General features: G+C 40.3%; 1 protein-coding gene across 3 annotated transcripts in view; it reads left to right on the forward strand.

The window, feature by feature from the left end:
- The window catches only part of CSMD2 (CUB and Sushi multiple domains 2), a 1,348,498-nt gene that overhangs the window by 1,041,970 nt on the left and 291,322 nt on the right, over window positions 1-15,206 (forward strand). For all 3 annotated transcript variants that reach the window (XM_077481921.1, XM_077481922.1, XM_077481923.1), the window contains one exon: window positions 3,042-3,230. In XM_077481921.1, coding sequence (XP_077338047.1) covers window positions 3,042-3,230 — 189 coding nt within the window. The remainder of the gene's footprint in view (window positions 1-3,041; window positions 3,231-15,206) is intronic.

Below are 15,206 nucleotides of genomic sequence, written 5' to 3' on the forward strand. Positions count from 1 at the left end.
ATGTGCAGTAGTTACGCTGGTGGCTAATACTTGCTCCTGCTAAATGCTTTGGTTTTCCAGATGGATTGGCCCTAGAGACAGTTGCAAGCAGTCCCATGAAGACCTCTTTCATTTGGCAATACACAACCACAACTTGATTAAATCTGTAATAGGGATCCATTAAAGTGTATCTAAATGAAAAAAAAAAAAAATAGATGTAATATGTTGCAGCTTACCAGTCTTTAAAGGAGTTGTAAAGCCTTTTTTTTTTTTTTTTTAACCACTTCGCATCCAGGCAAATTCTGACATTTCTCTCCTACATGTAAAATTCATAATTTTTTTGCGGGAAAATTACATAGAACCCCCAAACATTATATATGTTATTTTTTAGCAAAGACCCTAGAGAATACAATGGCGGTCGTTGCAACTTTTTATCTTGCGCGGTATTTGCGCAGCAATTTTTCTAACAATTTTTTTTCAGAAAAAAAAACAATTTCATGTTTAAAAAACAAAACAAAAAAGACATTAAAGTTAGCCCAATTTTTTTGCATAATGTGAAGTATGAAGATACGCAGAGTAAATAGATACCCAACATGTCATGCTTCAAAATTGCATGCGCTTGTGGAATGGCGCCAAACTTTGGTATTTAAAAATCCCCATAGGCGACGCTTTAATTTTTTTTACTGCTTTAGAGGAGGTCTAGGCCTAGGGCTAGAATTATTGCTCTCACTCTAATGTTCACGGTGATACCTCACATGTGTGGTTTGAACACCGTTTTTATATGTGGGCGGGACTTACGTATGCATTCGCTTCTGCGTACGAGCTCGCGGGGACAGGGGCGCTTTAAAAATTTTTTTATTGTTAATTTTACTTTTATTTTTTTAGTTTGACACTTTAAAAAAAAAATTGATGACTTTTATTCCTATTACAAGGAATGTAAACATCCCTTGTAATAGGAATATGGCACGATCGGACCTATTTACAATGAGATATGGGGTCAATAAGACCCCGCATCTCACCTCTAGGCTGGGAAGCCTAAAATTAAATTTAAAAAAAACGATCACGGCTTCCCAGCCGAGGCGGCGCCATTATTTGAATGCAGAGGCCGGGCGTGATGTCATAACATCGTTCCCGGCCTCCGAATGATCATAGAGACTCTGGTCTGCCGGAAATCTCTATGATCACCATCTGGGGGCCGGCGGATCCTGCTGGATGGAATCGGTGAGTCGGTAGAAGCACCGGAGGGCAGTGGGGGGCGTCTCCTCCCGCCACCTGTAAGGACGATCAAGCAGGGGAACAGCCACTATGATTGTTCTTATGGTACAGGGAATCGCCGGCTGAAAATGTCGATATCTGATTGATGTCTGTAGCCTCAGGCATCATTCAGATATACCCCTGGAAAGTCGAGGCCGTCATATGACGTACCTTGGGCGTCAAGTGGTTAATAATATAATAAACATGTCATAGTTACCTGCTCTGTGCAATGGCATTGCACAGAGCAGTACCTTTTCTCCTCTCCTGGGGTCTCCCAACAGCACTGTCTTCTCCTCCTATCTTGTGTGTCTCCATAGCAAGCCGGATGCTATGAGGGAACACACACATGCAGGAACGCCCCTGAACTGCACTGTGTGTGTCCATAGACACCTACAGCATGGCTCAGTGCTGCCCCTTGCTCCCTAATCATAGAATCGCAGGATTTGACGGACAACAGCAAAGGGCCAATGTCTCCAGCTGCTGCATGCATCTCCTGTGAGAGCAGGAAAAGAGGAGAGAGCTGCTACAAGTGGGCACAGTGCTGGATCAAGGGAGACCTTGAGTAAGTAATAAGGGAGGACGAGGGGCACAACAAGTAGCAAAACATTTTTTACCTTAATGCAGGGAATTAATTAAGTTAAAACACATTTTAACTTTAGAACCACTTTAAATGCAGTAGCTGAATTAGTTCTCATTGTTTAGGCTACTGCTTTCCTCAACTCCATAACATATGGAATGAAAGGGGGGTTACTCTGTAGTTAACAGAGGGAACTGAGACAACTGATTACATTGTCAGAGATTTCAGTTCAGTTCACAGGATTGCCTTACAATATTTCTCTGTGCTGTATATAGACTGGGAGGCTGTAATATACTAAACTTTTGTTCTTGAGTTTATATACACTTTAAAAGTTCATGATTTTCAATTATTTTCAGATATTCTTACATTAAATAATTTGTGTTCTTTATTTGAAGTGTTACTAATTAACACAACTCTGCACCTACAGTTTCTCAGTCAGTCAAACAACAAAAAAGAGTTGGGACTTCTCTTTCCAGAGACAGCCTGATTGGAGTAAATAGAAATATACACCTTACAGAGAAAACACTGAAGTGACCAAAAGAAATGTACACAGTGGGGGTTATTTACCAAAAGTGGAAGGTGTAAAATCTGGTGCAGTTCTGCATAGAAACCAATCAGCTTCCGGGATTTATTGCAGCACTTTGTCTTAGCCAAGGCTGACAAGGTCCAGGCCTAGGGTGGCACTTTGCAGGGGCGGCAAAAAAGCCACATTGATGTGTGCTGGTGAGGCTGCATTGATGGGAAATGATCAGGCTGCATGGATGGACACTGGTGAGGATGCATTGATGGGCAATGGTGAGGCTGCATAGATGGACACTGACCAGGCTGCATTAATAAACACTGATAGGCTGCACTAATGGGCACTAATGAGGCAGTACTGATGGGGTGGCACTGATAAGCTGCACTGATGATGCTGCACTGATGCGCACTTTTAGACTGCACTGATCGGCACTGATTGGCTGCATTGATGGTCACTGATAGGCACTGTTGACAGGGCTGGTCTTAAACATGAAGGGGTGTGGCATTGGCAGGAAGGGGGTTCATATTTAAATTAGGGGCTGCAAGAGTTCTATGCAGAACTGCACCTTATTTTGCACCGTCCAGGTTTAGTAAATCCCCCCTTTAGTGTGTAAAATAGCATCAAATACTGAGTGTCTGCAGTCATACCTAAAATAGTGTGTAACACAGACATTGTGTAATTAATAATATCTTGATTTTGTTGCTGTTGTAGAATATGATCTGGAGCCATGTGATGAACCTGAGGTCCCAGCTTACAGCATCAGAAAGGGTCTTCAATTTGGGGTTGGTGACTCGCTGACATTTTCCTGTTTTCCTGGATACCGTTTGGAAGGAGCATCTCGCATCACCTGTCTGGGAGGTAGACGGCGTGTGTGGAGTTCGCCTCTCCCAAGGTGTGTTGGTAGGTGGTCCTGTGCTTTAATTTTGTTTGTTTCCCTTATGCATTCATTTAATTAATATGTAGTAGACAGTTGAACCTTACTGCTTATTCTACAGCTGTAGATTTCTAGGTATACAGAAGTGTGTTTATTTTTTACATTCCATATTTATTTAGTTTTGTAGGAAAATAGAATGCTGAAAGTAGAGGGTGGAGGTGAAGAATATGAAGATAATAATCTTATAAGAAATGTATGTACAATAAATAATATTAGATGTGCAGGACCAGAGGGGGACCATTATACACTATAGCTCAGATCATTGTTCAACATCAATAGAATACTGGTATGTCTAGGTATTACTAGTATATCTTAGATAAAATGAAAATGTGGTTATGGGTGCTGTAAAGGCAGGACATTTTTCAATGTGATTCCCAAATAACAAGCAAAAAGATCAAACACATTCCCATTCCTATTGATTGCAATTGTTTAATGTTAGAACATTATTTTAATTCCTCATTCTTGGTTCCCCTCAGAAGCCCAGTAGTTCTGTGATTAAGAGCCTTTTTACACTGCACTGCCTAGGGAGTCAGCGGTAAAGCGGCGCTATTTTTAGCGGCGTTTTAGCATCGATATTCGGGCACTAGCATTTAACCCCCACACTAGCGGCTGAAAAGGGTTTAAATCCGCCTGCATTTTGCTGGCGGTATGTCAGTGCTGCCCCATTGATTTCAATGTGGAGCAGTGGTGGAGGAGCGGTGAGGTGAGTTCACCAACCCTTCACAGCTCCAAAGAAGCTGCTGGCAGGACTTTTTCTGACACTCTGCCACTGCACCGCTCCAGTGTGAAAGACCTTGGGGGGGTGGGGTCACGTGACGGGTGGCCCCATCCTCAGCTAAGAGACCTGTCAGGCTGCTGGGATTCCCATGGTGTCTTCGGTGGAGACAGGACAGGAGAGGAAATATCATCCATCACTGGACCCCGGAGAGGAGATCACCCATCGCAGGATACAGAGAGTGGATTACCACCACTGGAATCTTAATTTTAATTTTTGTATTTTTTAATGAAGGACTTATCCCAATGGTGTCTGTTTTTTTTTGTTTTTTTTTACACTTTCTTCGTGAAATGATAGGGGTACAATGTACAATGTTCCAGATTCCTATAAGCCTCCCTGCCCGCAGACCACCACAACCACAGCACAAGGGTTGTGGGGATGAGGCCCTTGTCCCCATCAACATGGGGACATGGTGCTTTGAGGGGTCGCTGACTCCACGCCATTTTTTTTAAATTTGGTATGGAGTTGCCCTTAAAATCCATACCAGACCTGAAGGGTCTGGTATGGATATTGGGGGGAACCCCATGTCATTTAAAAAAAAATTGATGCAGGGCTCCCCTTAATATCCATACCAAACCTGAAGGGCCTGGTAATTGAATTTGGGGGGACCCCCACACATTTTTTTTTCCTCAATGACTTTCAATGACTGTTCTCTGTATTACCTGGATCCGATAATTCATTATAGCCGTGAGTGCTTTTAATGACTTTTTTTCCTTCAGAAATTACACTGTGCAGGGACAGTTGTAAGCACGGAAAACAAACGCTTTCTGAGCATGCGCCATACTTAGTCCGTCGAACTAGCCTACTCACGAGCGGATTGTCCGCTGAAACCAAAGTACAACGGACAATATTACGGAAATTCCGAAATACTTAGTCCGCCAGACTGCACGCTGAAAAAGTCCAACTTAGTCCGTCGAAACACATTTCAGCGGACAGTCCGCTCGTGTGTGGGCTTCAGCTGACTTTTTCAGCGTGCAGTCTGGCGGACTAAGTATTTCGGAATTTCCGTAATATTGTCCGTCGTACTTTGGTTTCAGCGGACAATCCGCTCGTGAGTAGGCTAGTTCGACGGACTAAGTATGGCGCATGCTCAGAAAGGATTTACACGGCGAAAGGTTGCATTGCTGTGTATTGGACTTCCTATTTCTAGTCCCGTCGTACGTGCTGTACACGTCATCGCGCAAACTTTCGACGGACTGTTTGTGCATCCGTGTGTGGTCAAGTCCGTTCATTCGAAAGTAGGACGGACTGTCCGTCGGATTGTCTGACGGACTAAGTTGGCCATACAGTCCGCCCGTGTGTACGCGGCTTTAAGCATAAATGAGACCTGCAGCTTTGGGGAATACTTTTGATGGCTGTCAGAAGCATGATGGCAGTGGTGGACCCTCTTATTTGAAAGCCCCAGTTCTGGCTGTAACACTCACATTCTATCTGACACAGTAACGGTTATAGTTACATACAGAGACCATACAGAGACCAAGAAAATATAACAGATTTTGTATTAGAGAAAGTGGTAGGGCAGACGAATCACTTGCAGCAATACAGTTGGTATGGTAACAGGTGTAGTAGTACTTGCAGTAATAGATACAGTAACACTTGCAGTAATAGATGTAGTAGGTTAATGGTCATTAGCATTTTTTGACTGATGCCCCAACCTTTGCTCTCAGGGTAACAATACCATTCACCGTAGCATAAGTATGTAATTAACAGTGACCCCCTGCTATGATGACCACGACACCTACCACCGATTTAGGACACCTTCCATAGTGGATAATATATAACCCATGGATTTATGCCATTTGGGTGAAACCTTTCAACATTATGTGTACACCCATGTGTACACCCATTCATATATAGTTCTATGGCCCCCTGCATGCACATGCATTTTTATTCCTGTTTTTGACATTTCAGTTTATGTGGACACAGATGGGTCATGAACGATTAGCTTATTCATCGAGCTCCTTGATTAACCCATTCAGTTGTTTCAGTTCAGTTGTTGTTTTAAATTTATCGGCCGATCTTATTGATTGACTCATTCAATCATTTCCAAAATGGAATATAGATCAGGCATAATTTTGTAGGTTAGTCTTTGTTGATATTTTTTTGTTGGTATCTGTTGACACATATATATATATATATATATATATATATATATATATATATATATATATATATGTGTATGTATACCTTTTGGCACATTTTTTGACTAACGTGGGCCATTGGAATATTTGTCATGCACCTTCTGTGCCCGTTACTACAATGATAGCACAAATCTTCAGATGGTCTTTTTCTCTTGCTTTTTTTCCCCCTCCCTTAAATATCCTATCCATTTTCTGTTCTGTTTTAACACATGTAGTAATTTGTATGTACATATGTTTATAGGGCTGTTTTTGGTTCTGTGGGTCCTCTTTTCCTAATTTGAGGTTTCTACCTTTCTTCCTTTGCCCATTCATGCCTATTTCAAATTAATAGTTACATTACATAGTCCTCATTTTTTGGACATATTAAATGATTTAAATTATTCATTTATCCTATATTAGATTTTATGAAACTTTTTTTGGCATCTATTGAATGGGCATCAGTTCACACATTTTTTTGTGCATGTTTTTTTGTATGTATATTTATTGATAGTTATTGAAATATATGTTTTTATATATATATATATATATATATGTATTATCCATATTTACATTTTCTCCATATATATGTTGCATTTCAGGTGTTTACTATTACACTGTATATTTATTATACAGTTATTATATTTTTTTCACATACAAATGCACTCTATATGTTTGTTTATTATTATATATAAATATATATATATTATTTTTTTTAAAGCACTACACATGCACATTTATTCAGGAGCTGTGGTTTTACAATTAGAATTCTTTTGATTTGTTCAAATTTCATTATCTCTTTTTTTAATATATATTGGTATTCTTCTGCATTTTCTCCTGGATATTTGTGTGCCTCCTATACTTAATCACACTTGTTTGCTATTCAACTAATTAACTCCATTTAAATGATTTAATCAATTAATTCTAATCAATCACATAATTTATCACATGACTCATGATACACCAGTATATATTTATGGCAAAAATTTGTAGTTATGTAGCTATGACTAAGCACTGTTGAGAGTGTGAAACACGTCAGGTATCTATCCTGTACCCTGCTGTTGATTTGAACTTCTGTTATTTCATAAAATAAAGGCGTTTTTATTGGAGTGCGGCTGTCCAGATCCTCCATCTCCTAATATATGCAGTAACACTTGAAGTAACAGATTCAGAAAAAAATTGTAGTAACAGAGGCATCTGCAGTTGGGGTTGTTGATTGGCAGAGAGGCCGACTCAACTAGAGTTTTAGGGAGGCTTTGGTTAAGGTGGAGATAGCAGCTCTGGAGACTGGTGCTTGAGGGGTTTGCCGGGGGTATCCCTATGCTTACACTCCTCATACTGGAACCTTTCCTTGATGCTACATCTCTGTCCTTAATAAGCATGATTCTGTCCCTACTCTATCCACTTACAAGATGCCTGACGAATCCCGGCAGAGTCCTATATTTATAAAGGCTGCCCCATTCAAGATGGCCATGGAGGGTCACTGAGGATTACAATCGGACAGCTGCTCTCTCTGGAACCTATGGAGGCTGCAGGGGAACATCATTCCTCTGAGTCTCCATGCAATCCATGGAGCAGCAGAATCAGCCTTATATAATACAGCGTAACACATCAGTGTGCTTCAATCCACAGACATGACTACAGTGCTCTAATAGCAGATATGCTGGCATGAGCAGCAAAACCAGAGCCCACTCTCTAAGCAGAACGAGCAATAGAGCTGTAAATCTGCCTCTAACTAGAATGAAATTTGGAGCTACAGTGTTTTAACCTCAGATAGCTAAATAGACACCAGATCTGTCTTCAGAGTCACAAGCAAAACCACTAACCACCCTGTCACGACAGAAACAATCATCTTCTTCAACCTTGCCAGTGCTAATATTGCGACATCTGCTAAGTTTGATTAGCACTGCTCATCTTTGGATCCTGGATCTTGCGACAGACATCAACATTTGATGGTGATTTGTTTATGCCCAATGTTCCAAGTGAGAAAATGTCTATACAAAAATACCAACTACAGGAAAGCAGTGAAACACTGTAAGAGAATATATCAGGAAAATCAAGGAGAGTGTAAAAAATATTGCTGGCAGAGACAACGTAGTACAGGTGAGTTTCCAATATTATAAGTTCATTTTCTATATGTTTGTGTTTCCTTATTTTGTTTTTATTATGTTTAGCTTGAATTTAAGTTTTTATGAATCCTTATTTTTTTTCAGCAGCAATTGCCAGCAAATACCAACCCTTTCATGAGGATGGTATTTAAAAAAGCTTTAAGAAATTTCTGGAACTACTAATTTGGCTAGTGTGTCCCACTTTAAGCTTGCACTTTTCACATAGAGGTATTTTTTATAATTAGATTTAAAAAAAATACATTACTGTCTCAAAATCTAGTTGATTGTGTTCCTCTGTCATAGTGTTGCTGACCAAAGGATTTAGTATGGTTTAAGTTTGAATAGAGTGGGGGGAAGAAAGGGGGTGTTATATACCCTGTAAAGTTGTTGTTGTTTGTGTAAGCTCACTGTCTCTATGTGGCCCAGTGAGCATTGTCACCAAGACAGAAAATTACGGGAACAACACATTTTCAGATTTGTCACCAGAACAAGAGGTGGATGTACATCATCAGTTGGGAACATCTGTTCTTGTAATAGCTGTCTAAAAGGCAGAGTTCCTCTTACTCACTGTTGTATCCCAGGCACCAGAAGTGAAGAGAACCCCCCCCCCCCAACTGAAACTGAACCAAAAAAAAAAATTGTTATCCCAAAAAACACTCTGGCAAGTTAATGGGGGGGGGGGGGTCTTTGGGAATTATTCTAACAGTAATAGATGTAGCTCTAATGATTATGTTTATCTGTATGTAAAGTTTAGCAGTTCTAATGTCTTCTCTTTTCTTCCAGAAACTAAGTTTTAGGAATCTATGTGTGAGCCCATATAGCCAGCTTCTGAAAGACCAAGTTGCTCAGCTCCCACCAGAAACCCTTGAGGAGGATGTTTAACAAATACAAATTTGGAATCAAGCAAACCAGGGTGATATTGCTATTGTCAGCCAGCTTTTCTTCAAAGCCCTTTGTGCCACACACTTGTAGAAGTCAAACCAGTGTATAAAACCAGCCTGGTCAAAGATTTCTACTTGCCACAAGACACCACCTCTAATGTTCAGGTCCATCAAACACACAATCTTCATAAGAAAATGCTGGGGCAGCCAATGAAACACTGTGCGATGGTAAAGCTAAGCTATCATACATTTGATAAAAAAGGAAAAAGATAGTTTTGCAGCTAGCCTTAACCTCCCTGGCGGTCTGATTATGTCAGTATTTTTGAATGTCAAAGTGGTACATGGTTCCATTGTTTTGCATGGAAATGTGTTGTTTTATATTGTAGGCCTGTAATTTTTAGTAATAACTCACTTAAATATGTCCAAACAAATGTCTAGTAGACATCCCGGGTATGATAAAGTCTGAAACACGGAATCTTCACTGCACAAAGTCCGACGTCACAATCAGGAGAACGGAACCTGGTTCCTTTCTGATTTTCTTTCCACTGTCATCTCACTTTTCTCAGTTGGTAGGATGCAGTCCATGAAGTGACAACCAGTCAGGTGTTCCGAGTTGACAATGCCAACAGCACGATGTCCAGCTCTATTCATAGCCATTGATGGTGTTTGGTGGTTCACAAAGATACATTTGAATCACAGGCTTGTCTCACTCTCTTTTTTTTTTAAAGCAGAATGTAGGCATTCCACAAGCATTGCTCAAGAAGATGCCTGAAGATCTTCTTGTTGTTCTTTTTTTTGTCGTTTCCTCATTGCTGGGTAGATTGTTATTGCTTGGTCGGCTCTGTCGACACCTCCCATAATGTTATTGAAGTCTATCACTACTTGTGGCTTCATGATTTCTTTCCCATCTTTTGTGCATACCATAACAGTGGAGGTATTATGAACTTTACTCATTAGGCACACATCTTTCTTGTCAGGCCATCTCAGTGCCATCATTGTGCCTTTCTGTCAGGCAACCGTTTATCCAGTCTTCAGCTTCTTATTGCCAAACATTGGTGGCATGTCACGCCAGTTAGCCCAAATGGTTCCATAGGTACCTGTTTTGTTTTGCAGAAGAAACTCATAAAGTTAAGGAAACGTATAAAAGTTGTCGGTTGTTACGCAATAGCCCTGATTTAGCAATGGCTCAATGAATGAAAGAACTGACGATGTTCACATTCCATAGTTGCTGTATTTTGGATTGAATCTTGTTAATTTTCAAATGTACATGACTGAATTCCAAATATAGCCAGTTGACAATTCGCATAGCATGTAGGATTTTATGCCAAATCGTGCTCTCTTTGAAGCAATGTATTGTACCCAGCTGAGCCTTCCCTTAGCCTTGGCCTATTAGACTTTCATCTATGTTAATATCTCTTTCTAGCACAGAGCTCCATTGGAAACTCTTTAGAATCATTTGAGATACTTGCCAAATTTACTTTAGTTTTGGTGCAGAATGAGTATTTTTATCAAATTCTTTGTTGTTTTCTAAATGTAAATATTTCATGATCAGGGAAAATCTGTACTCTGACATGACCGTGCCAAAGACTGGAGTGGCAGTTAATTTATTAGTTGTCCAATACCACTTCTGCAGGGGTTTCCCCCCCACTCCCTAAAGTATTATTAGGCCCCCGAAATTTCCAAATGTCATCTTTGTTAACTGGTTCCCACTTTCTGCTTCTTGGAAACCCCCAATGCATAGTAGCTAATTGTTGCTCTTTGTACCGGTTTGTCTCAGAAACATTTTTTTCAATAACCTCATTGGTCAGAAATAATTGTAAGTATGCCAAGGGGTTGTTGTGTTCAATGTCTACTTTCATACCAGATGCTCCAATAAATAGGAATCTTGGGGGTGCTGCCTGATCCGTACACAGTCAATAGAGCACCATGGTCGCACATCACTGAGCTCAGTCGCAGAATCTTTGCTGTCGTCACTTTCAGTGCCCAATGATGAATTTCCCCACGAATCACTATCGCTCAATTTTGAAAGTGATTCTAATTCACTATTGCTGTTTTCTAGCTGGTCTAAACCCACTTTTGACCTAAAGGGACACTTTTTGGATGCGGTGGACATTTCTTAAGTTTCCAGGCAGAAAGAGCGGTAAAAGTGTAGGCAGCGCACTGGACAAAGCACTAGGGACAGAACTGAGGTGAAATGGTTTGCTACAGTAATGTAATCTACAGATTACAATATATTGTGTGTATGTTTTGAACTTTTTTTAATTTCCTGCTGGCTCTGCCACCATGCATTGCGGCGCTCGCGGGTAACGGAATCCAGAATTCAGATGCATTGGTCACAGGGCATGGCCAGTGGACACGGCCGGAGGACACAGTAGGAGGACATCAGGGGTATCGTAGGGACAAGGTAAGTAAATTAGAGTGATACGCCGGTATAACCCTGAGTGTGGCTTGGGGGTTACCACTTTTGGTACTGAAAATAAACCCCAAGCCACACCCGGGATTACCGCCAGGGAGGTTAATGCAATGCAGCCGCTTTTGAAATCCCTATCAAATTCATTAGAGTATTTACCCAGTCCGTAGATTGTGTGCAGGTATGATTATTTTTTATTTTTGGAATACTAATGTCTTTGTCACCTTTTGAAGTATACATTCTATTGTGTATAAGGAAAATATATCATTTATATATTTGGAAACTATCCATTTTTTATGTAAAAAAAAAAAAAAAACTTTGAAAATAAACTGTTCTTCTTCATTGCAAAATATGTTAATGTTTCAGCAGTGCGAACAGTGTCAGCAGTAGAAAATAATGCATTAAAACATACAGTTTGACATCCTTTTGATTGTATTTATTAACCTCATTGCTTCTTACATTTTTACCTTATTTTAAAAAGCAACTAGGGGTACATATGAAAGCATTACACTTACCAAAACAAAATTGCATTCACTTGCCAATGTGATGACTCCAAACTCTTTAAATGCTGGCATTGCCCAGGCCATTGTTAAGGTCATTATTTTCGGATCTTATTTACAATTCTGTAGTGTGCAGTATTGGCATTTTGAGGCACATGTTATGCACACGTCTACAAACTCAGTAATATTATAAGTACTAGTTGAACCATATAAAATTAAAGTGCAAATGTGTGCTAACTCTGCTGTGTCAAGTTAATATAAGTGCCGTATGGTAATAACCTCAAAGCAAAAAAGGAAACATAATCAAAAAATTTTCATATAAGTGCCATATGACAGTAGATCAAACTATGATCAAAAATTCATACAAAAATAATAATAATACCAAGTGCTTGTGCATAAAAGAAGCTTTCAAAGCCATATAAGATCATTGACAATGTCCCTTAGTGATATCCTGGCTAGCCGTGACACAAGATAAAGTGACCAGTGCAAAAAGGTGCCAATCTTCAATGCAAAAAAAAGTCACATGAGAACGCTACACATGTCCCATATTGGTGTCATAGGTGGTAGTGGTGCCAGATAAAGTGACTAGTGCAAACAGTGCAGATCTTCAGTGGAGAGAAAAACATTTGTCCCCGGTGCGCCACTCAGTGCTATGATAATGTGAATGCTCTCACCAGAACTTGTACCCCTGTGGGGTTGGATGGGCTTTCACAGTGTGAGCCACTGTGCTGCTATCTGGATGCTGCTACTGGTGCGCTGAGGAGATGTTCACTCTTCCGTTCGCATAGACTCCGTTATTATATGCATATAAGGGAAAACACATCCATGGTGTAGTATGTTTTAAACAGACTTTTCGTTTATTTAAGTAAAAACCTACTCACATTTAGCTGTAAAAACAATTTTCATAAAAACTCCGCCGGCCGCCTCTAGCTATGGGAAGGGTGCACGTAACGTAGCCACTCCCTACGCGTTTCGTCAGAGTGACGTCTTCTGGAGCGCCCATATTGGTGCACCTTCCAGTTTAAATAGGGTGCAGGGCTCCACTGCGCTTGCGCAAGTCTAACGGCGCCATTTTTGATATGGGAATCCCTTACATTACGGTCCCATCTCTCCTCTTCCGGCAATTTGTGTTACATTTCCCTCCCACTGGGCATTTTTATGTGAATTGTTTTTACAGCTAAATGTGAGTAGGTTTTTAATTAAATAAACGAAAAGTCTGTTTAAAACGCCGTTAGACTTGCGCAAGCGCAGTGGAGCCCTGCACCCTATTTAAACTGGAAGGTGCACCAATATGGGCGCTCCAGAAGACGTCACTCTGACGAAACGCGTAGGGAGTGGCTACGTTACGTGCACCCTTCCCATAGCTAGAGGCGGCCGGCGGAGTTTTTATGCAAATTGTTTTTACAGCTAAATGTGAGTAGGTTTTTACTTAAATAAACGAAAAGTCTGTTTAAAACATACTACACCATGGATGTGTTTTCCCTTATATGCATATAATAACGGAGTCTATGCGAACGGAAGAGTGAACATCTCCTCAGCGCACCAGTAGCAGCATCCAGATAGCAGCACAGTGGCTCACACTGTGAAATCCCATCCAACCCCACAGGGGTACAAGTTCCGGTCAGAGCATTCACATTATCATAGCACTGAGTGGCGCACCGGGGACGAATGTTTTTCTCTCCACTGAAGATCTGCACTGTTTGCACTAGTCACTTTATCTGGCACCACTACCACCTATGACACCAATATGGGACATGTGTAGCGTTCTCATGTGACTTTTTTTTGCATTGAAGATTGGCACCTTTTTGCACTGGTCACTTTATCTTGTGTCACGGCTAGCCAGGATATCACTAAGGGACATTGTCAATAATCTTATATGGCTTTGAAAGCTTCTTTTATGCCCAAGAACATGGTATTAATTATTATTATTTTTGTATGAATTTTTGATCATAGTTTGATTTACTGTCATATGGCACTTATATGAAACATTTTTGATTATGTTTCCTTTTTTGCTTTGAGGTTATTACCATACGGCACTTATATTAACTTGACACAGCAGAGTCAGCACGCATTTGCACTTTAATTTTATATGGTTCAACTAGTACTTATAATATTACTGAGTTTGTAGACAGGTCACTAAGAGTATATCCATACACATACGATAAGTACATAATTTTGGGTTTAGCGCCATAACCTATCACTTTTATCCTTCAAATTCAAAACTCCTCCTCCCACACTAGGAGGTGGAGGTTCCAGGTAAAGGCAGCTCCAACCCCCGAAAAAGAAAATCTATCACCACCTTTGTTTTCACTTTATTTGGGTTTAGCACTCATAGGGTGCGTAGTCTGTAGCGCGACTTTACTTATTCACTTATACATGTTAAGCACACGCCACTACAATGTTCATCATTTTGGAGCATTTGTGCATCCTTGTGCGTCTCTTATCACAAATGTCACAAGCCATGGTGGACAGTATAATAAGCCACTCCTGAATGGACATATTAGTGTTAAGAAATATTATTACTGAACTAATACAAATTAATTAAGGTTTTAGGCAAAAGTCTAGGTATGGCACTTTTGTTGTTTTGGGGGTAAATGTTCCATGCCATAAAGTTGGCATTGCTATCACAAATTTGGAATTGACGTGTCACAGGGACATAACTAGAACCTTCAGGATCCTGGTGCAAGAAACCATGCAGGGCCCTCCTGACCTCCGGCTGGGAACCTTCCCTCTGAGACTGGGGCCCTTCTCTACAGATGGCAGAATGGCAGGGCATGGTCGCATGTGCGACCTATGTGACAGTAGTAGTTCTGCCACTGGTGTTAGTAGTTTTAAATTTTTTTGCTATTTTATTTTTTGATTATTTTTTACCATTTTATTTATTTATTTACAATTTTACTTTTTATTGTTTTTTTAGGAGCCCCATTGAGGGGCTTTGGTGAATTATAAGGGGTCTAAACAGACCTCTGATATTCCACCTTTGAGACAGAAAAAGGAGATTGAGGACACACCCTGCACAGAATGAATGGACAGGGATAGCTATGTACAGAGATTCCTATTCATTCACAAACGGAAGCATAGTAAACATAGTTTACTATGCTGCAGTTATGAATGGACAGAGTCACTGTTCAGTACTGATCGCTGACTGTCC

The sequence above is a fragment of the Lithobates pipiens genome, unplaced genomic scaffold (genome assembly GCF_037356315.1).
Source record: "Lithobates pipiens isolate NorthernLeopardFrog02 unplaced genomic scaffold, aLitPip1_a1.2 Scaffold_16, whole genome shotgun sequence".
NCBI classification, from domain to species: Eukaryota; Metazoa; Chordata; class Amphibia; order Anura; family Ranidae; genus Lithobates; species Lithobates pipiens.